Source organism: Phycodurus eques, chromosome 8 (assembly GCF_024500275.1).
Source record: "Phycodurus eques isolate BA_2022a chromosome 8, UOR_Pequ_1.1, whole genome shotgun sequence".
Classification (NCBI taxonomy): Eukaryota; Metazoa; Chordata; class Actinopteri; order Syngnathiformes; family Syngnathidae; genus Phycodurus; species Phycodurus eques.
This window is the reverse complement of record NC_084532.1, coordinates 19,363,414-19,387,800: the sequence shown is the minus strand read 5'-3', so window position 1 is coordinate 19,387,800 and position 24,387 is coordinate 19,363,414. Positions and strand designations below refer to the sequence as shown.

The 24,387-nt window shown below is 38.8% G+C and overlaps 2 protein-coding genes across 2 annotated transcripts; both read left to right on the top strand.

The window, feature by feature from the left end:
* Positions 1–4,327: 4,327 nt before the first annotated feature.
* hsh2d (hematopoietic SH2 domain containing) lies at positions 4,328–12,357 on the top strand. The gene is made up of 6 exons (XM_061684759.1): positions 4,328–4,401; positions 4,537–4,680; positions 7,767–7,856; positions 8,809–8,974; positions 10,962–11,093; positions 11,174–12,357. The coding sequence occupies exons 2-6, from the start codon at positions 4,562–4,564 to the stop codon at positions 11,480–11,482; spliced, it is 816 nt and encodes a 271-aa protein (XP_061540743.1). The 5' UTR covers positions 4,328–4,401; positions 4,537–4,561; the 3' UTR covers positions 11,483–12,357.
* Positions 12,358–13,440: 1,083 nt separating this feature from the next.
* tax1bp3 (Tax1 (human T-cell leukemia virus type I) binding protein 3) lies at positions 13,441–20,838 on the top strand. The gene is made up of 4 exons (XM_061683758.1): positions 13,441–13,634; positions 16,064–16,183; positions 18,906–18,983; positions 19,141–20,838. Exons 1-4 carry the CDS (start codon positions 13,596–13,598, stop codon positions 19,306–19,308), a joined length of 405 nt encoding a protein of 134 aa, XP_061539742.1. The 5' UTR covers positions 13,441–13,595; the 3' UTR covers positions 19,309–20,838.
* The last annotated feature ends 3,549 nt before the right edge of the window (positions 20,839–24,387 follow it).

The window sequence follows — 24,387 nt, the reverse complement described above, 5'->3', positions numbered from 1 at the left end:
GGAACTGCCTGAATAGATCAGAGACAGAATTGTGGCAAGGCCTAGATCTGGCCAAGGTTACAAAAAAATTCTGCTACACTTAAGGTTCCTAAGAGCACAGTGGCCTCCATAATCCTTAAATGTAAGACGTTTGGGACGACCAGAACCCTTCCTAGAGCTGGCCGTCCGGCCAAACTGAGCAATTGGGGGAGAAGAGCCTTGGTGAAAGAGGTAAAGAAGAATCCATAGATCACTGTGGCTGAGCGCCAGAGATGAAGATGGGAGAAAGTTCTAGAAAGTCAACCATCACTTCAGCCCTCCACCAGCCGGGGTTTAATGGCAGAGTGGCCCGACGGAACATGAATGCGCTCATGGAGTTTGAATAAAAATGTTTTTTTTTTAAAAACACTTGAAGGACTCCCAGATGGTGAGAAATAAGATTATCTGGTCTGATGAGACCAAGATAGAAATTGTTGGCCTTAATTCTAAGTGGCATGTGTGGAGAAAACCAGGCACTGCTCATCACCTGTCCAATACAGTCCCAACAGTGAAGCATAGTGGTGGCAGCATCATGCTGTGGGGGTGTTTTTCAGGTGCAGGGACAGAGAGACTGGTTGCAATCGAAGAAAAGATGAATGCGGCCAAGTACAGGGATATCCTGGACGAAAACCTTCTCCAGAGTGCTCAGGACCTCAGACTGGGCCAAAGGTTCACCTTCCAACAAGACAGTGACCCTAGGCACACAGCTAAAATAACGAAGGAGTGGCTCTAGAACAACTCCGTGACTGTTCTTGAATTGCCCAGCCAGAGCCCTGACTTAAACCCAATTGAGCATCTCTCGAGAGACCTGAAAATAGCTGTACACCAACGTTCACCATACAACCTGACAGAACTGGAGAGGATCCCCATATCCAGGTGTGAAAAACTTCCCATCAGTCCCAAAAAGACTCATGGCTGTATTAGCTTAAAAGGGTGCTTCTACTAAATACTGAGCAAAGGGTCTGAATACTTATGGGTGTGTGATATTTCAGTTTTTCTTTTTTAATAAATCTGCAAAAAATTCAATTGTTTTTTTTCTGGCAATATGGGGTGCTGTGTGTACATTAATGAGGGAACTTAAATGATTTTAGCAAATGGCTGCAATATAACAAAGTGAAAAATTTAGGCGGATCTTACTATTTTCCATAAGCACTGTATTTGTGACTTTATTGTCTTGCTGTCACTCCAAATTCAGCTCCAACATGAAAATATAGGAAATAGTTGAAGTTTGTGAAAAATCACCTCTGTGTTTCTCTACCTGTGGATTTAAATCTCAAATTTGCCTGATTAAAAAAAGTTTTAAGCTTCAATTTGGGCAGTTACAAAATATTTTCTTTCCCAAACTAAATTTAGATTTCGTTGTGTGTGGAGGTCCTGATATAATTCAGCAATTGTAAATAAGATCTGCAACGATTGTACTTTAGTTTCATAAATCTGATTGGTCGACACACCTGTAGATATGTGTTCGGATGATTTATTAAAAGATGGGATTGAAACTGTTCAGTGTGCTTCGGTTACATCCATCCATCCATCCATTTTCTGAACCGCTTATCCTCACAAGGGTCGCAGGAGTGCTGGAGCCTATCCCAGCTATCATCGGGCAGGAGGCTTTACACCCTGTACACCCTGAACTGGTTGCCAGCCAATCGCAGGGCACATACAAACAAACAACCATTCGCACTCACATTCACACCTACGGGCAATTTAGAGTTGTCAATTAACCTACCATGCATGTTTTTGGGATGTGGGAGGAAACCGGAGTGCCCGGAGAACGGAAAGAACATGCAAACTCCACACAGACAGGGCCGGGGATTGAACCCCGGTCCTCAGAACTGTGAGGCAGGCGCTCTAACCAGTCGGCCGGCGCTTCGGTTTCAGTTTTGTTTTAACTGGTGCGCCATTAAAGCGTGCGCCTTTTGTTTTGCAAGTCCACATTGAAGTGGCACGCACTTAACATGAGTGTCTTCAATTGGTCACACACTTCCACCCAAATCATTTAAACACAACTTGATACTGTCACTGTTTCCTGGGTGTGTCCTTGGTTTTGTGCTACAAACTATTACAACAGGTCTTTATAAAAGACTCACAGAACTACAGGTGCATCTTCATAAAGTAGAATTTAGTAGCTAATTTATTAATTCCAAGAGGGAAATTAAATTGTCACAGCAGGAGTATTCACACACAAACAAATTAATATTAAAAAAATTAAAATAAAATAAAAATACTTATGTTAGCCGTACTGAATTAATGAACAACTGACAAAATAATCAAACTGTCATGTTAAATATTCTCCCCTTCGTGGTTGAATTTAGATTTGTTTTTAAGTTCCTCGTTAGTTTAGAATTTCATAAAGGTTATCATTTTAACCATGTTTATTTACTTCTTCTCATAACAGGTTTTCTGACAATGTCATTGCGAAGATATCCTGATGATGAACAGGTTCCCTGGGTCTTTAAAAGCCAGTTAAATTTTCACAGTCGTCACGCCACTTGGTTTTGGTACAGGCGTGACATCAAGTCTTTTTATACTAATACGCAATTTGGCTTTATGTTAAAATACAATAAACCATTGTGGGAGATTTAAAAAAAAAAAAAAAAAAACATTCCCATGTGCATTTGGGCTCTGAATGGATGCAACCATAAAAGGGTGTAACAGGGTGTCAACAAGACTGGCATGTGAAAACCTTTCAAACTGGTTCTCTTGGCTGTGACTCCATGGGGGAAAATACTGTATATGTAATCAGTCAACTATCTTGTATCACCGACAACACCTACAAAGGCACCCATTGTCAAAATAATGTCCCTCAAGGATACAATTTACTCTAATAATACCCCAAAGGAGACATTTTGGTACACCAAGATAACTGTTTTACCCATGTGCCCTTTTCCAGGACCGAAGAGGTCAAATGTCAAAAGCAGAAAATAACAGCATCTTTAAAGTTACTGCCTCAGGGAGAAACCATAATTGGATCCCTGAAGTGCAACCAAATGAGTTTAGTTCTGCTCTGTGATTAACTGGCAACCAGTCCAGCGTGTTGTCCCGCCTTTCGCCTAAGGGCAGCTGGGATAGACTACATGACCCTGAACAGGATAAGCTCTTCGGAAAATGAATGAATGGATAGAGTTTAATTCCCCTTAAATAAATTATTGAATCTAATTTAGGTAAAAAATCTCTATCAAAATTATTACGAGAAAAACCGAAGGATGAACAAGAACAGATTGTGTGAGCCTAGGTGGAGAGGTAAATTGCTAATTTAACTCGGTTGCCAGTTAGACTACGTAATTTTAGACAGTTACAGATACTCAGTGGCAGGCCCTGCATTTGGGACATGAGCACTTCAGTGGGGATTTACCTGATTTATCCACCTCTTATTATCACCACTATCACATCACAATTAGAGAAACCATCAATCCAATTAAAAAAATCAAATGGTCTATAACGGAACAGAACGGCGCTGCTGTACATCATGCTGAGCAGTTTACTTAATTACATGACAAGAACATTTACAAGTTAAATCTAATATATCATAACCACCAGAGATGTTGATTAGTAAATGTATTAGTGTGTGTAGATCACTGAAGATGTGTACTAGTACTAGTTGAACCGTTTTGCTTTCACCAGCCAATTAAAGGATGGAAAAAAGCTGATGATTGTGTTTGGTCAAGAAAATGTCCCATTGCCAAGCAGTACTGATTCTGAAGGCCCTGGGCAGATTAGATTGACATGGCATCACATAGAGCCATAAATCTGATTGGACAAAAAAATGAATATCCACAAACATGCACTGGAACAGTGCAGTCAAAAGAAACACTATGAAATGAATAAAATAGACTGTCAATTAATTGATACAATTTCATGGAACAAATATTAGAAGTTAGGTTATAATTTTTTCAATTTTTAATGTTTTAATTTTTTTATGGGCCTAGCTGGAGCAGAACTCCCACCACTGTTTTTGGTGGGGGATTTGATGTAAATAAACGTTTGTATAACCAGTTTTGTTTCAGATTTTCTGCCAAAATAAAAAGAACAAAACCATTCAGCAAGAACCAATACACAGACACACTTTATTTGCTTTAATGTCCACATGAAATGAAGAGGGTCATATCTGGCCTTGAGTGTGAGACCTGTAAAGTAGTATCTAGAGTAACATTGAACAATAAGCAATTTTTTTCCCCCAAGTACATTTATATTTATATCCATGTTGTTTACTACCTTCTCTACCCTGTTGTTGACAAAGCTGGGAGGACGCTATTTTTCGAAACGTGACAATCTTGATATGACCTTGTTGTTTCGGTTGATGCATTTGGATCCCGCCCACACCAGAACAGGTTTGTTCAGGTGTGTGAGCACGGCTGTCATTTTCCAGCTGACAGCTTAGTAAGGGTGAGTTGCTTTGTTTGGCTTGGGCACATTTCTAACTAAAATGAAAAGCATTGATTTGTGAAATGAACAGTAAATTTAAAAAAATGAAAGAATTCAAAATGAAAGATTGTTTATTTCTTTCTCCTTTCTTCACAGACCATTAAGTGGATCCTTTTCCAATATGACCGAGCTGAGTCAGCCGTCCCAACCGCGGAATAATATCTGGTTTGTCTCTTCCCAAGCCAGTTGGATTCAAAACGGATTTGTCCCTGAATGGTTCCATGGCAGAATTAGCAGGAAGTAAGTCACCGTTCGGTCCTTACCATCTGTGTGTGTACACTTAACAGTCAGACCTTAAAGCAGGAGTGGGTAAACTTTTCAGCTCATGGGCCATATTTGATTTTTAAAATGCACAGGATCGGCCAGGTTATTCGTAGATTAGGTTAAAAGAAAAAAAAAAAAAAAAAGAGTTCAAATGTGTATGAAAAATATGCAAAATACTTTAATTTTAATCTTGAAAGTAACTATTTTTACCAATTAGAATAGTTTAAGTAATTCATTTTACCAATTGAATAATTCTTGAAGTTAGGTTTATACATTTCTAACATAACAAAATTAACATAAAGAAGATATATATATATATATATATATATATATATATATATATATATATATATATATATATATATATATATATATATATATATATATATATATATATATATATATATATATATATATATATATATATATATATATATATCAGCACGGTGGCCGACTGGTTAGAGCGTCAGCCTCACAGTTCTGAACCCCGCTGTTCAATCCCCGGTCCCGCCTGTGTGGAGTTTGCATGTTCTCCCTGTGCCTGCGTGGCTTTTCTCCGGGCACTCCGGTTTCCTCCCACATCCCAAAAAACATGCATTAATTGAAGACTCTAAATAGCCTGTAGGTGGGACTGTGAGTGCGAATGTGCGGGACAGAATTACCTAATGTTTTTGCCTATGACAGTATAATTTTAACTGATGATGTTAGGCTATGTTTTTAAACATGGCACTGTCAATCATGGCTGGATAGTAGATTGCGATCAGTATTCATCAAGCCTTTCTAGTCTGACTGGTAGGCAGTTGTTTTTCACCGTAGCTCATGTGTTCCAGTTCAAAATTCCTTTTTCCTCATAATCCTCACTACCGGAGGTTTGCAAAACTTCCTATCCTAATCCTAACAACAATTAAATATACTGTAACTACCATGCCATGGGAATTAAAAAGTTGGCTTTTTCTGAAAACAAACACAAAAGAAGTCACGTTTTTTTAATGAAAGAAAGTAGTATTTTTATGAGAATAAAATCCTATTTTTTCAAGAAAAAAGTTGTATTCTTGACAAAAACAAAGACGTATTTCACAAACAATTGCATGGGGACCAAAAACGTCTCATAAAAACAGATTACCGGTAAATAATTGTTTTATCATGATTGTTTGAGTGCTTCCGCCCTCTTTGTTCATGCAATGGATAAATCCATGTTTTTACTGCATATTTGTTTCATTCAGGAACTTGTTTCTGCTTAATTTTCCTCACAACATGCCAACAAGTTTGTTTTGGGAAAGAATATGACTTTATTCTTGCAATACGACACTTAAAAATATACTTACAGTCCCCTCCAAAAGTGTTGGAACGGCAAGGTCAATTCCTTTGTTTTTCTTGTATACTGAAAACATTTGGGTTTCAGATCAAAAGATAAATATGAGACAAACGTTCAGAATTCCAGCTTTTATTTCATGGTATTTGCATCTAGATGTGTTAAACAACTCAGGATCGAGCACCTTTTGTTTGAAGCCACGTACTTTTCAAGTGAGCAAAAGTATTGGAACAGACATTATGAAATTAACTTAAAGTGAATAACACCCTGCGGAAGAAACTCATTTCGGCCGCTTGTATACGGGATCTTTTTCTTTCGGTCACGACCCACAGCTCGTGACCATAGGTGAGGGTAGGAATGTAGATCGACCGGTAAATTGAGAGCTTCGCCTTTTGGCTTAGCTCCTTCTTTACCACAACGAAGCGATACAAAGTCCGCATCACTGCAGACCCTGCACCGATCCGCCTGTCGAGCTCTCGTTCCATTCTTCCCTCACTCGTGAAGAAGACCCCAAGATACTTGAACTCCTCCACTTGGGGCAGGATCTCATCCCCTACCCGGAGAGGGCACGCCACCCTTTTCCGACTGAGGAACATGGTCTCAGATTTGGAGGTGCTAATTCTCATCCCAGCCGCTTCACGCTTGGCTGCGAACTGCTCCAGTGAGAGTTGGAGATCACGGCTTGATGAAGCCAACAGAACCGCATCATCTGCAAAAAGCAGAGATGCAATACTGAGGCCACCAAACCGGACCCCCTCTAGGCCTCGGCTGCGCCTAGAAATTCTGTCCATAAAAGTTAGGAACAGAATCGGTGACAAAGGGCAGCCTTGGCGGAGTCCAACCCTCACTGGAAACAAGTCATACTTACTGCCGGCAATGCGGACCGAACTCTGACACCGGTCGTACAGGTACCGAACAGTCCGTATCAGGGGGTTTGGTACTCCTGAAGCACCCCCCACAGGACTCCCCGAGGGACACAGTCCACAAAACACATGTAGACTGGTTGGGCGAACTCTCATGCACCCTCGAGGACCCTGCCGAGGGTGTAGAGCTGGTCCACTGTTCCACGGCCAGGACGAAAACCACACTGCTCCTCCTGAATCTGAGATTCGACTTCCTCCTCTCCAGCACCCCTGAATAGACCTTACCAGGGAGGCTGAGGAGTGTGATCCCCCTGTAGTTGGAACACACCCTCCGGTCCCCCTTTCTTAAAAAGGGGGACCACCACCCCAGTCTGCCAATCCAGAGGCACTGGAATGGGCTCATTAGTCTTCGTTGATGATGTAACTTATGATGGTAGCAGCAGAAGGAATTCTGAAGTCTACAATTCCGAACTTTTGTCTAATATTCATCTTTTGATCTGAAACCTAAATGTCTTCAGTATACAAAAAAAAAAAAAAAAAAAAAAAAAAAAAAAACCAAAGGAATTGACCTTGCCGTTCCAATACCTTTGGAGGGGACTGTATGTGATGATACATTCCAATCATATCAGAGCTTTTAATTGGACAATAAGGTAGGGAAGACTAATTGGCTTTGTATGTTTATTTAGTTTTTTTTTTTTTGGGGGGCATTCTGGTCCTCATAGCTCGGTCTAGAATGCATTAAATGATACAACATTATCATTTATTGCAATTTTGTGGACCCCCAAGGTTTGGCTCACAAACTCCCAGAGGTCCAGGGACCCCAGTTTGAGGCATAGAGACAGATAATTTTTCATATTAAAGAGGCTTGTCTTTGTGTTTGTGTGCAGGGTTGCGGAAGAACATCTGATGTCCAAGCCTCCAGGCTCCTTCCTGATCAGAGTGAGCGAGAGCAGAGTTGGCTACACGCTCTCATATCGGTAAGCTTTCACAATACGAATGAAGGCCAGCGATCACCACATTGCAAATAAAAAAAAATCTAATCTAACCAAAATAAACATATCAATGCAAAATATAGTTGTTCTTTGTCTGAGATTTTATTACTGGTTGTCAGTAAATTAAGCTAAAAAAAAACAACTAATCCCATAACTCATAAAGTGTATATAGTATAAATACACTATTTTAATCGGTGTAATTTTTTTAGGGTAGCTACTTCCATCCATCCATCCATTTTCTACCGCTTATCCGAGGTCGGGTCGCGGGGGCAGTAGCTTTAGCAAGGACGCCCATGACTTGCCTCTCCCCAGCCACTTCATCCAGTTCTTCCGGGGGGATCCCGAGGCGTTCCCAGGCCAGCCGAAGGATGTAGTCTCTCCAGCGTGTCCTGGGTCGTCCCCGGGGTCTCCTCCTAGTGGGACGTGCCCGGAACACCTCACCAGGGAGGCGTATGGGAGGCATCCGAATCAGATGCCCCAGCCATAGCTACTTTATGTTTTTAATCATTCTTGCCAAGTCAAATTTTCCTCTACTATTAGCAGAAACACTAGTATGGTTTGGGGTCATTGGCCCCAAAAGGGGGGACTACATGATTGAATAAGGTAATGTGAACTCACAGTAGAACGAGGAATATTTTGATAGAGAAAGGTCATTTTGATCTCGGTTGTGTGACTGTATAAAAATGTGTTTACTCATAGAGCTTATTTTTAAGGGAATATCACCACATTGGTTTGAATGTCCACACGGCTCCAAGAATGGAAGCGGTTTCCCTAGAAATGTTTTTGAGCGTTTATAAGAAGTCTCTGTGTTCAATAAGGATCAGATCGCCAGCTGCAACTATCTGTGCCTGTCTTATTGGCCCATATATTTATCCACAAAAATAAACTGCTGAAATTAAATAAAATAGTCCTAATTTCGCTACTGTTTTCGCCTCAGTGCCGTGGGCTGCTTCAGACATTTCATGATTGATGACATGAAGGATGGCTCTTGTGCCATTGTGGGCGAGAGATTGCATCACCCCGGTCTGCAACAACTGGTGGACTTTCACCAAACGGTCCCCATCGCGGCCCACAATGAGGTGCTGACTCTCTCTTGTGGAAAGGTGAGGATGCCTGAACAGTAACTTTGCAATACAACAACAGATCTCCACCAAGGCTATCTAGCCATCCATGCATTTTCTATAGCACTGGTCCTAATTAGGATCGAGGGTGAGCTGCAGTTTATCCAAGCAGACTGAGAGGTGAGGGACAGGGTACACCCTGGACTGGTTGCACATTCTAATAAGATCCAATACAGTACAAGAGTTGTGCCATTTTCTTTTACTATTCCTATTTAAGAAACTCAATCGTTATAGCCTTGTGTCTATTCATGTTGGATGTGTTCAGAATTAACCAATCACATTTAAACTCATGTTAAATGGGAGTCAGCACACAACTGTTACCATTTCAAGGGCCTCTGATTAATGCCAAATAAAAAACAGATCTTCTAGTGGGCTTTTTGTCACATTTGTTCGCTTTCTAGTAAAAGCCTGAAGGTTTTGCGCTACCGCTGACTGCTATTTTGAACTGCTCCTAATTCACTCCACTTTAACTAAGGCCCCAGTTCCTTCCAGGTGAAGCAAAACAGCCCCTAATCATGATCCTGCCACCACCATACTTTACTATAGGTATGGTGGTCTTTTGGTGATGTGGAGTCTTGTGTTTGTGCCATACATACATTTTGGAATTATTGGACCATAACAGATTTTCCCACATGTCTGGGAGATTTTATGGTCCAATGAAACCAAGCTTGACCTTTTAGTCCATAATTCCAAAAGGTATGTTTGGTGCAAACACAACACTGCTGACAACATCATACTTTTGGGATGTCTTTCTTCAGATGGAACTGAGCCCTGAGACAAGGGAGAGGGAATTATGATCCCAAATACCAGTCTGTGTTAGCACAACACTTTATGGCTTCTGATAGAAAGCAAAGAAAATGTCAGGAAAAGCCTATGAGAACAGCTAAAATTTATTTGTAGTTAATTAGAGGCATTTTAAATGGTGGCAGATGTGTGCTGTCTTGTATTTAACATGATTCATAATGTGATTTCCACTTCCCCAATTATAAGAGGGTGTGCACACTTGTGCAACCACATTATGTCAGTTTATATTTGAATTCCCCTCTCGAAATGTTTTTTTTTTTCAATTGTGTTGTATTTATCTTGGTCTCATGTTTTTTATACCCAAAAATCTGGCATTCAAACAGGGGTGTGTAGACTTTTTCATATCCACTCTATGTCAAAAAATAAATACGAAGTTAATATTTACCACGTTTACCCTTCTCAGGAATACAGTACATGAGTACATGACTTCTGAGACAGACTGTGACTTTTATTTTTCATTACGACAATAAACAAAAACAGAACACCTTTGTACAGTCATTATTCATTTGTGCAGAATTTCCCAATAGCTTATGAACTTGTGAAACTAAGTGGTGGGGAGGAGCATGACTTAATGAGGGACTGATTACATTTTGGGATGGATCCTGATCAAGGTGTGGATACAAAATTACTTTTGCTTTCATTTATTCACAATGTGCTTATTTTCCCTGAGAATAATGCATGAAATATCATGTCAAATTATGATAAATGTCGAACAAGTAAGAAATAAATCTTGCAATATTAAATATGACATTATGCACTTTCACAATTTAAATGAGCCTCCAGCTATTTTAATAACAAGTTTGTGACATGCTTTTGTCAAAATACCCCAGGGATCAAGAATCAGGATCTAGAATACAAATACTGTACGACTGTAACTCCATCAACGACTTGACAGAGCAATAAGTACTTCACAGTTGATGGGTGGACAGGTACTACAGAGACCCAACAATTTGTATACAAGCCATTAAAAAGTTAATCTTCCATAATATCTGCACCTAACTGTAACTGTAACGTGTTTGTCCCACTTCTACACAATGTTTCAAATCTGAATCTGACAAACAGTATGTTACTGTGCACATTTGGTAGAATGCTAATGATTGTGTGGAATAGTCTTACACTTACTGTTAAAGCTTGTGTTCATTTATTCTGTCTGCTTTAACATTAGACCTCAGTTGCCGGGAACAAATACAGTGGGATAAGTGCTGTGGATTCTAACAAGAGGCACATAATAGCAAAAGAACTCGGACCTAATCATCAAAATAACAATGAAGACCTCAGCAATACACATCCAGCCATGGTAAGAATCATTTCACTATCATCAGTTCTGTTATGCTTCAAATAATTAATTTTCTGTCTTGTTCTTTTGGTAATCTGAAGCCCGTTCCAAAGAGCAGGAAGAGATACATCACTGACATTACTCTTCCCGTCAAACCTCTCGAGACTCCTCCTGAGAGTTTGCTCACCCCTCCCAAGACGCAGGTGGCCCCCCCTCCTACCAGTGGCCATGAGAATGAGACAAACACTAAGAGGAACACCCCTGGCAAGACTGACGATCTGCAGGAGATGAGCTGGGAAGAACTCTTCGACGCCGCACTCTCCGCTTACAATGACGAGGGCGAGATGCTACCAAAGGAGTACTCGCCACCTCCTCCTTTCGCGCCCGGTTACCAAACAGAAGAAGCATGAAGGAGAAAACACACCAATGGGATTGTTTACTGGATTGGAGCTCACCCACTAATAGAGGCAAAACCCTACTAATGTGAATGCACAAAAAAAAACAAAAAAAAAAAAAACACACTGAGAATTTCCATTTCATGTCAAATTGGCATTCACTGAACTTGCATTAGCTGCTATGCTTGAATGATTCGATCTCGGGTGGCTGTATTCAGTAACACAATAATAATATACATCATATGTTGTGATTTATAATCACCACACAGGCACTATAGATACTAAATGCGAGAAGCAAGTGCTTTACAATTGCAGGGAAGCACTGTAAAGCCAATAGTTTTACTTTCTAACACAGATGTCCTAATCAAGCAATGTTACATTTTATAATCAGTACATTTTGCAGGTGTGTATGTGATGTAACAGTCAAGTTGTTACTACTCCTTTTTTTCATCTGATTAAAACATTAATATTTACATGAGGTATGGGCTCGTTCTAGTGCTACGACAAAGACTCCCTGCCTAAGTACAGTTCAGTTGACTTTAACTTTTAGGATCGGTACGTTTGTATTTAATCTTTAAGATCTTTTTGTTTTTTGACATTTATGTAGGTACGATAAAATTTTTATTTGCTTTACATTTTAATTGAATCATTATTTAAAGGTAGAGTATGCAGTTTTCACACTGCTAGCAAGATTTGAACATAGTCTCACATCACTGCTTGGGCCTCCCCTCGCCCTTGCATGTATCACTAAAGCCACGCCCCTCACTACGGTGCACATGGACATTACACATGTTTATCTTTATTTTGTCTTGGGATCTGTCCAAATTCTTCTTTTGAAATTTTGTTGCTAACAGGGGGAATAAATCTGTCAAAAAAAAAAAAAAAAAAAAGTCTACAGGTGGGTGCTGATCGTCCAGGCAACGAGGCTAGCATGTAGCACATGCCACGTGTGCATCCGTATGTATGCGCATGAAAATGATTGACATCTCATTCGGTCATGCCTTCTGTCTCTACAGTCTCTGATAGGCTTTTCCTCGAGTGTCGTGACAAGTTGTAAAAAAATAAAATAATGAAAATGTAATTAGAGGCATTAGATGAGGCAAGAGAGGGATGATTTTTCAATAGGTCATTCTAATAGGCTTCTATTGTCAGGTCATACAGACCATTTTAACATATAATAAAACGTGTTTTTAAACCGCAAACTCTACTTTTAAGTTTTCTCAGTGCCGTGTTGATGTTCGAACTGGGCATAATGTTACAGTGGCTTACAATATTAAATATACCTTTTAAGAATAAAACCTCTGTCTGTTGTTGAGCAACTGTACTTACAGCAAATGTTGGTCTTCATGGTGATGCTTAGAAACCTATAAGTATTTTTTTTAGGTGGTACTTGGTCTCAAAAGTTTTAGAACTATTGTTCTATACTATACTATCAGTCAATCATAGGGATATTTTTTTTTTAAACATTTATTTATCCGGGAAAACCTCATTGAGATGGAAACTTTAAAGTTAAAGAGGAACAACCATTCACACTCACACCAATTAAGAGTCTAACATGCATGTTTTTAGAATGTGGGAGGAAGCTGTACCCACAGAAGACCCATGCAAGCACGGGGACAACAGGCAAATTCAACACACCAGAGATGAGAACCCAGAATCTCAGGATTGTGAGGCAGATGGGCTAACCACTATTACACCATGCTACCATTCACACAATTTTATTTTATTTTTGTAACTTTTTCTATTTTAACAGACTGACCAGCCAAGTGTCAAGTCCTTTTGTAGGGTCCTGTTATACTACTGCATACATTATTTCATTTTTAAAAAAGATGAGCAGCCTATACATATAAATACAAAGACAAAAAAGTTTTTCTCTTCATGAATACAGTACTAATTAATTATATATAACACGACTACATTAACCACAATGCACCAGTCGAGTTACATTTTTTTTTAAAATCTATGCCCAGTTTTCCACCTCGGGATCAGCCCTGCTGAAACTCATGTAGCAGTCATCAAGGAAGTTGCCTCACTTTGGATTTTTTTTCCCCCCTCCCCTCCACAACTTTGCCTTTAATTTGTTGCCGTTTACGTTGTTATTTCCCCGCAGATCATTTCAACAATAAACATGTCTTTCATACCCGGACAGCCGCTGACTGCCGTTGTGGTAAGTTCATGTTTGGGAGTAGGACTGAGTCGGTCAATGTTACTTAATTTTTCACATTCTTACGCGAAGTTTAAGCCCTTATTTTCTTTTCATTCTCCATCGCCTGTAGTCCACGTATTTGTAAATGAACACCGTTAAATAACCAACTTAATATTAGATATATTTTTATCCGCACTGTACTCTAGCTAGCTGTTGTAGCGAAAAGATTAGTCGCTTTGTGAGCACTTGAACGCATCCAAGCATAAGCTGACTCAAAGCGTCAGTAACATTAATTTTATTTAGGACATTCGTCATTCAATCATTCAGCTGAACATTTAAAAGATGACAATTCCGCTTTACGTTTGCCAAGTGGTTGTTGATAGCCCAATGGGCGTCACCGTCAATGACATGATTTTCAAGCTTCCATAAAACTGCGGTGCCTTCAGGAGCTGTGGGAATTATCAAAATTACGACCAGGTGCACTGCAAGCCATATAAAGTGCAGTGTTTGAACCTTGTCCTTGCCTATGAAATTTTTTTATAAATAACGTCTATATCTCTCTCTGTCAGAGGCCAGGAGCTAATTAAATAGTATTTTATGTATTCCTCCCATTCTCTAAATATATTTTCTTCTTAATCCACTAAATTAGATATTTAAATTGATTTAGCAGTAGCAGTGTGCTTTATGGTTAGCACATCTTCAATGAATACTCTTGTTCATAGCTGTACTGTGAACTGTGAGTGTGAATGGTTGTTTGTATTTTAAGTGCCCTGGGATATGATCCAGGATTAGGATTAATTAGGACAAACTATTTAAATAATGAACTGCTAGGAGCCTTAAATTAAGCAGAATTTGATTTTTTCCCCTTTCCCACAGTGTTTGTTTGTTGGGATGTCCCAATCACGTATTTTGTTCTTTCTTTCTCCAAGTCCCTTGATTTTGATTAATTGCTCTTAGCTTTTAGGTCAATGCATGAAGAAGGGGGGCGCATGTCCAAATTGTCACAACTATCTTATTTTAATTAATTAAATAAAATGAAATTATCGCAACACTTACTTTTGTATATCTCTATATGTAGCTATAGTGCAGCAGTGATTCAAACCAAGTAAATAAATAAAATCTTTTAATAGCATACCAGTGGCGCAGCACAAAATAAATGAAATCTAAGAAATAAAATGGCAAAAATTTCAGTTGATGCAGTAACAAAATAAAGATCATCTTAACTGATCAATTAATCAGTTTTACACAGTGCAACATTTTAGAAGTAAGACTAGCGCACATAATTTTACAAAGAGCTCTGAATTTGTTTTACGTTATTTGGGTAGTGTAGTTCTCTTATTGTGTGTGACATAATGCTGTGCAATATAGACAAAATGTTACATAGGTAATTTTTTTAAGTAAAACAATTAATCAACTGACAACTATATTGCGAATCGATTATTCGTTTAGATCCATTGATTAACTGAAAATTGTCCTCAACTGTAAATATTTTCTCATTTTTGTAGTCTTCCATGAAAGGAGACTGATTATCTTTGTTTTTAACCAAAATAATACATTTGCCAACATCTGCTTTTACTTTGGAAAGCAATCATCAACATTTTCCCTTTTTTCTCACATATTACAGACCAAACCAGTAACAGAATCATAATAAATCTATGGGGGGAAAAAAGTGTCAGTTTAATCTATTATGAAAATATTAGTTATTTTCAGTTGTAGTATGAATAACCTGTACTTGACATGTAGTTGAACCTGAAGCAGCCTCAGAGACAATAAAATGAATTAATGAAAGAAAGAAAAAATACAATAAACACAACTATTCAGTGGAAAAATACCATTCAAAGTTTCTGGTAGTACAACCAGTTTTTTTTGCCATTGTTTTTATATTTTAGGATTATTTTGTCTCTTTATGACCTGTAAAAATGAAGAAAATAAAAAATATTTTTCACCCGTGACCAATTAGGCCCAGATTTCCATTCATGCTTTCTGGAACCCCCTTGAATGTTCATAGGGGCCAAAACAGCCACTTAATTTACTTATTATGCCTCTGGATGACTCTGAATGAACAGTGTGAGTGGACTTTGGCTGCCGTTTTATAATTATTTGAGGTTCTTAAAACTGATTCGCTGACACCTCATTGATTGAATGACTTCCAGGCAGCGCTCCAGGCCTCTTTAGACCTCATTGTATCAGCTGCACCGCTGATGGAATGTATGCTTGCTTCACACACGCACACAGCAAGTCTTTGTGTTGATGAGCCACCCCGCAATTGCAGTCATCCAACCTGCAGCTGCTTTTCAGTGTCACTAACACTGACACTATGGTTCTGTCTCAAAGGCAGGGCCGACTTCTCGGATCAACCATTTGTTCTGCATGAGGGCACCGTCACATATTTGTGCACCAGTTGTTTGAAACCACCTCATGATTTATTATTTTTTTCTTCTGTCAAAAAGCAAAGGATTGAGATCCAAAAGTTGCGACAGGGAGACAATCTAATCCTGGGCTTCAGCATCGGAGGAGGTATTGACCAGGATCCTGGACAGAACCCCTTTTCAGAGGACAAATGTGACAAAGTAAGTGCACTCTATTTATGTTCTAAATAATACATATAGGAGAGTTGAGTAGCCAAAAATTGTCCTCAAGTAAGAGTACTGTTACTTTGGAACAATGTGACTCAACTAATGACTGGATCAGACAAATGTAGTCTTTAACGATAGCACTATGTCAGACTACTGCCATATAATCGTGCCGAATCTTGGTAAGCCGCTGGCAGCATTGCACGACGTTTATTAGGACCACCACCTTATCCCGTCTTTTACCCTTGCCGGGCTTTATCTTGTCAAATAAACATGGAGACAGGACCACAAAACATGTCACCAGACAATGTGACCGGATATACCCGTTACCATGGCAACGATATCACCAATTTAAATTGCGGCAATTTAATGTATTGTGTTGGGGGGAAAAAAAGGACAAAAAGAGAAAAAATGTGGTGCTGTCACCGGTGCTCGGGAGTGGGCTGTCCATTCAAGAAGAGCTTGAGTTATGTTCACGTACCTTTAATACGATACGGCTCGCAAACAGACAACATAATGTTATGTAGCCTAGCAAGCGAATGTTCGCAGGAACGTTTGTACGTAAATATGCCGGCTTTCTGTCCAGTCATGCTATATAGCATCGCTAAACGTTGTTTCGCGTGTGTGAATAAATGTTGACAACGCCAACCAAGTATGTTAACAGCAAGCAAGAGAGGTGAAGCGCCAGTCGCAATTGCAATCCTATTGATTGACGTCAAGGTGTGTGCTTTTGTCATTGATATGTCACACTACACGGAATATACCCAAAAAATGTTGGCGTCATAGGGCTACCGCGGAGCCAAATCGTTGGTCGTGGATTATGTCACACTGCAAGAAGTTTCGTCACTGCCGACAAAATCTGGGAAATCGGCCGCGATCGCTAATCGGGCCACTATAGAGGCTTAAATCCTGTAGTCTGATCTAGGCATTAGCAGAAGTAAAAAGTAGTCCTCCAAATATTTACTTCTGATTTATTTTTAAATTGTTCATGAGTGTCAAATAGACAAAAATATAAAATAGTGGTAGGCAAATTCAAATATTACCCCAGAATCACTTTAAAACAATATATTTTTCAAATAACAAATTAAGGCAAATCATTCACATAGAATGGTCTTAAATTAACTTTCTTTATTTAAACGTGTGAAACAGCATGATCGGATCACCAGGCAGACATTAATTATATAATAATATATCATTTGATTATATTGAATTTAACAGGCCAATTCCCATTTATCAGCAACACTGATATGTTTCATTAATAAAAACAGTGAGTTCTGCCAACGTCAACTTACATCTTTACCATCAGTGCTGTACATACATTGTGGATTGCTTTTGCTCCCTGCTCCTTTTGAACGTGCACAACCCTTTCTAGAGTGAGGAAGAAAGAGCTGTTTGAATGGGTTGGACGAACTGCAGTTTGCATTCACATGCTGTGGTTGAACTGTGACATCTTGGTGCGAGGGAACCATGTTGAAGTCGGTGTATGAGCTTTAGCTAGGCTATATAGCCTTGTCTGATATAAAAGGTGCTTTTCTGCCATCTTGTCTCAGCTGTAGGAAATTAAAAACCTTTTTTTGGGTGGGCGTCAATTACTCTGTTTGCCATTTGTGGTGCTGTGTAACTGTGAAAGTGAGAGTCGTGTACGTAATGATGATCGGATATGAGACATAAAACACAATAAATGTGTATGCAGCCACTTCGCAACCTGTAAAAATAGCAACGTGACAAAAAAGACAGTCTGTCAAAATGCTAAGTCAATTTGGAATGGACACTTCAACTCGAGTACAACACACCATGAATTTTGAAAGTCAAATGATGGGTTCCCCAGAAAGTTTTTTCTGTATTGAGAAACAAATTTGCCTTTTTGGGGAATGTTTTTGTGTGGTATCGCCTATAGAAAATTCAGGTAAAAATATCCACCAATTGCTCCAAATCGACGCATCAAAATTACCGTGACGTTTCAACTGACGTCACTTGCCCTAATAACTCGACTTAAATAAGAACAATTGAACACTATTTGTGAGAACAGCAGTGTGGGTAGTAGAATAAGTCATGTACTTTAGAAATTAATAGGTTTTTTTTTCTTGAATTTCTTTTGTTATGGAGGAATTTAGAGGCGTTTGTTGTGCTCATTCCTTGTTTTTTTTTTTTATTATTATTATTTTTTTTTATTTAAAATTGCTGGAAAGTTGTCAAGCAATAACAAGCCATTTCTTTTCGTCTTTTTGTTTGTGATTTTTAATTGCCACTCAGCAGAGCAATAATGAGTGACAAGATTTCCCAAAAATGAAAGGCTGTCAAAATGCAAAATCTTGTTTGAGTGGCCACTTCAACCTGTGTGCAATACACCAAGAATTTTGAAAATCTGATAATGGGTTTCAGAGAAAATGAATCGTGGTGTGTCAAAATATTAGCCTTTTTGGGGAAATGTATTTGTGTGGTATCGCCTATAAAAAATATATATTTTACTATAATTTATTGTCATGGCTTCTTAAACCTCATTGACAGTTAAGAATGTTAAAATAGTACTTTTAAAATGTCCTGTACTATTGAAAAGGTTTTATGATGAAAAACTGTATTGCGTTCATTCTTAGTAATTCCACTGTATTTTGCGTATTATTTGCTGTAAATTAATTTTGGATGTCACTTAATGAATTAATCTTTTTTTTTTTATTTTTATTTTTTTTTATTAATGTATATTTATTTATTTTCCCCCCAGGGTATCTATGTGACCAGAATAACGCCAAAGGGACCGGCAGACATGGCCGGCTTAATGATGGGAGACAAAATTATGCAGGTACTTGAAACGTCCACTAGATGGCACCGTGTGACCACGAGCTGACTGCAGAGGCTCCCCACGCTGCCCAAACATCTTATGTTCAAACTCCATACAAGAACACTATTTAACCAAGTTGTTTAGCCACTAAGCAAATCCACATTGTTTGTGTTTGAAGGTAAACGGCTGGGACATGACCATGGTGACTCACGACCAGGCCCGGAAAAGGCTGACAAAGAAGAAAGAGGATGTGGTGCGGCTTCTGGTCACCAGAAAGTCACTGGAGGACGCTGTGAAAAATTCAATGGGGGGCAGTCACCCCCGAAACCAGCAGCAGCAGCACTGAGACCTTCCCGCAACCACCAAGTAGCACAAACACGAACACACAGATGCTCTGTGGAATTGATCTCTACGCTAACAGTTTTGAGTCCCTTTATTCCATTAAGTCACTGAACAAGAGGAAGACGCACTCCCAAAAAAACCAAAAAAAACTGTCCATGTTTTTATAGCATGAAGAGGAGAGATGCATTTTGAGTACAAACAAGACACTATCATGAACAGACTGAATGAAACCTGTAGCTCACTGCCATTACTTTGTAACTGCATGTCTGATTTTTATTCTTATTAATACCTTTTTTATTATCTTGGTTGTAGGTATTTGGAATGTAGCGATCTCTAATTCTACACCACTGCAAATGCCAACCACAATAATAAACTAAATTAATAACACTCTTATAGTGTCAATCAAAAGTGAGAGGCGGAATCTTTGTTGAAGCAAAGATTTGTATAAAGCTGCGTTTGCAAGCGTAGTGCTTTTGTTGCCATGGTGATGAAGCACACTTTTCATTGTACAAACTGTCTTGAGTATTTTGATTCCCTTTTCTGTTCAGTGACTCCTTTTAAAGGGACAGAACAATTATGGGAAATTTCCAGAAACTTTCCATGGGAAGTGGACCGCAGGAATTTGGGAAATATTAGATGGACAAAGTTTGGAATACACAACCACTTATTGTACTAGTAATTAACTGGTAATTTGTGTTTCCTGACAATTACCATACCCCGTATATCCCCTGAATCCCAAATTTCCCAACTTTGAATTATTCCAGCATAGTGATGAGCATGTCTGCCTCACAGTTCTGAGATTTTGGTTTTGACACTCTGGTCGGGTCTCCCTGTGTGGCGTTTGCCTGTTCTCCTTGTGTTTACACAAAACAAGTATGTTAGGTACGTACATTGGAGACTAAATTATGCAGAGGCATCAATTTGAGTGTGAATGGTTGTTTGTTTATATATGGCCTGTGACAAATCCAGGGTGTCTTGCCCAAAGTCCGATGGGATAAACTCCAGCTGACCTGCAAATTTAGAGAATGGATGGATGAACTTTCCTGGAACATTTTGCAACCATTTTATTAAAACACCATTCCACAGTATTTCCTCATATGATTATGTATATATTTTTTTCAGATCGCTATGTTTCAACTTTAGAGCTCTTGGTACTGAAAACTTGTTAGTGTGTGTATTAAATTATCAAAGTGTGAATGCCTGCGTGCGTGTGTGTGTGTGTCATAACCATAATTTGAGTGCTAATCCTGTTGGTGATCAGTGATGTAACCTTTTTTTATTTTATTTTTTATTTTTTTAAGAATGACTTTATTCCTTCATTTGAAACCTAATGTGAAGCTAATATAGGGTGGTGTCGACCCCTCCACCTGGGACCCATTTCTTTGGAATGTCAATTCTCCTTGTCCACTTCCATATTTTGGATAAACTTGCCTCACAGCTCAAATGTTTGGCGTTTGATTGTGCTAATCCAGATGTCTTGGTTTATAAAAATACACAAGGAATGAAATATGGCTCAATGCGTTGTTTTATTTGGTAGTCCTTTTCTTGTGAAGACTCTTGAAACAGCTTCACAAAGTTGTCTGCAATTACCTTCCAAGCAGCGGCTTGAAGGAATAAAATGATGCGCTGTGTATAGATTTCCTCACTCCTAGTAATTATCCATTACAGTAAGGCAAAAAAACAAAAACAAACACTAAGAATGTATAAAATACAGAATAAAGTCAAAATTTACAAGAATAAGGTAGTAACTCCAAAGAACACATTCAATAGCACCTTTGGAAATATATTTCGTGAGAAAAATGGTGACGTGTTAAATACTTATTTCAGCCGCTGTATATTGCAGTACAATAGGACATACTGTATAGTATTCCATAGAACATATTGATTCTTAGAAGAAACTTAGTTCACTAAAAAATCTATTTAGGTCTAAAATTGACCCCGGCATATTTGCAGTTCGGCATTTGCAAATTCACCTAATCGAGGATTTTGGGGTAACCTGCTGATTATCTGTTGGTTGTCACGGATCCCTGCTTATTTGTGGGAGTTTTTTCGCCCTTTTTTTTTTTTTTTTTTTTTTTTTTTTAAATGGCAGATATAAGGGAGCATCAATTCATTACGGATTTTCACCATTCGTGGTTGTCTCCACTAATGTTTTTCAAAAAGTTGTAATATTACAAGGGAAAATGTGAAATTTGAGTTATAAGTTGTAATATGGGAAAAAGTAATAATATAAAAAATAAATCTATTTATTGCAAGATTCAAGTTGTAATATAAAACAAAAGTCATGATTTTACATGAATAGTTTAAAAAATATTCAACATTTTACAGTCATAACACGAGCACGAATGTATAACTGTGGTTATACACAGTAAATAATGAATACTATTAAAAAGAAGGGGAAAAAATAGTGTGAAAAAGACATTTTATTAGAATAAAGTTATACCTTATAGGTTTAGGTGTACTTTTGTTCTTGAAATATTATGATTATTATTTTAGCATTACAACTTTATTACCATCATTTTATTTTTTTATTTAGTGAGGCCCTAATATTCCATGTTCTTCTTATATTCTTTTATATTTCGGCGCTTAATTACACCAGCTTGATAATAGCAGACACGTTGTGTACAGTAGGTGTTCCAGAGAGTGAGTTTGCTGCCTCATATTTTGTACTCGGAATAACACCTGCTTGGTGTCATCTCGTGGCACTAGGTGATCTAGGGCATTGCTCATTCCTTTTGAGAAATAATTGATGAGCAAAGCGTGTGTGTGTGTCTGTGCGCGCATGTGTTGGGTCGAAGGGAAGCACGCTCCATTCCACTTGCCTGGGCATCCTAATACTATTACACAATATGATGAGACAATAAAGAGGCTGCACAAACATGGCTCGGACTCCCAATGTCTGTGAGTTTGTTGTCACTAATAGCACAACATGAACACTCTTCGTGTTGCTAGGTAACAAATGGACTCGTCGTAAGTGGCCATCTGACTTTATTTCATGAGATAATGTGTGTTTTAAGTCAATCAGCATTTGGCAACATTGACTGTCACTCATTATTTTGTTACCATGGCCCCAAAGATGACTCGGTGGACCAGCAGCTTTACACATATTTCTATTACTTGTGTAAAGCAAACAGCTTCATGGGATTGTTGCACTCAATGTGTTTCGGCAAAGCACAAAAGAGAAGCGTTGCCTCCTGCAGGTGTGTGAATAATTACATCCATCTAAATGCGGATCATATGTGTTGCGTTCCTCCCACGTTATGTAGCAAGATACTTGTGTTCCCATGGCGATGCAATCCGTTCCGAATACTTTGGGCCTACACTGGTGTGAAACCAGAGAGGAAACCACAGTTTTACATTCAGATATGGAAACCATTTTTATTTATTTTTTTTCTTGATATCCAGCTTGAGGTCTATGTATTTGTCTGCACTTCAGCACACACGTAGAATGACTGTGTCTTATTACGTATGTTTTTTCCACTACTAGTGCCACTATGTAATTAAACCTAAATTTTAAACTATACTGCGCCACACTAGTAACATTACTCGGCCCAATTAGTGAATAAGCTTGATTACGTTCTGGGGCTGCTTTACTACATCTGGCACAGGGTATGTGTCTTGAATCGTTTGATTGCAGTGATCGCCTCACGTTTGTGCAACAAAACATTACTTTGAAGGTACCATCATTTTTGTCATTTTCATTTTTCTTTTTTAAATAATAATTTGGGTGGTGTCATGAATGGATGGAGACTGGACCTGAGAGCAGGCGGAGGCTGAGAGGTTGTGATGAACAGTTTATTGAAAAAGGGAAATGTAGATTTTCCTTGAGGTGCGCTGGCGGGTTGTGGAGGCAGGGAATGCGTGGCAGGCGTGACGAGGGCAGGCGGCTTGAATTCACTTGGTGACAAGGAGAGACACGGAGGTCAGAAAGGAGACGAGGAATTGTCTAGCTTACGTGGAGACTGGGTAGCCATTGGAATGCTGGAGAAGCTGTAATACTCTGGCAAGGTTTTCCGGGATCAGGCAGACTTAAATGCAGGTGGTAACAAGGGCTGATTGGTGACAGGTGCATGACCAAGGAAGGTGCTGGAAAGAGAGAGGGGAGGGGAGCGAGAGGGCGCAAAGCGCCACCCAGGCTCCAACAGGAGAACTGCAGGATGGCTCATGACAGGTAGACCATATTTTTTATTTATTCATTTTGTATTATTTAATTTTCAGTGAAATTACATTTATTATTACTTTTGTCAATTTTTGACGGTATTTCAGTAAAAATTGTGGGTTTTTCTTTCTTTAATGGAATGGTACCAACAATTTTGTCCATGCGTGTATATTTACATACATGAGTTTGCAGTGTTAAAACTACTAGCAAACTTTAAGTGCAGCCTCACTTAGCTAATCTTTCACCCCCTCGAGTCTCCGACCAAAGCCGCTCACTAACATGCAACATATGATTTTCACAGAGAATGTATATCTAGCTTCAACATAATGGAATCGCTAGCAAAACTAAACTAGCAGTAGTACTGTAAACAAGTCGACGGTAGCCACGCCTGCTACGTTGGTATCATTACTTAATGGAGTGTCACTTTAACACTTAATGTTATCAGTTTCAAGATTTAAAACAAAAAAAAACACCTGTCAAGCAGAATTGTTGGGAGTTTCGCGTTGCTTCTGGATCTTCTCAGCTGCCTGAGGTTAGCTCCACCTCTAAATGGCAACTCACGTACCCTGCTTTGCATTTTTTTATTTTTTCATTTTCCGCAGGCGGGTATTCTGCCATAGTTTCAGCGAAGCTCCTGAAGCCTAAGGTAACTGGTCAGTGCAAGCCCACAGGGTGTGCCAGCTATGAGTGTGCCCGTGAGTGCACAATAAATAATAATAAATAATTATTTATTGTGAGTGCACAATAAATAAGTCAGTCATTTTTTTTCACAGATTGTTTCACTCATGTACTATTGTCAGATGATACTGACAGTTTTAACAAATATGACAAAAAGTAATTGGAGTACAGTCATAGAAATAGAGGCTGTTAAAAATAAACAAATAAACATAACGTACTGTATCCATCCAATTCTGTTCAATTAGA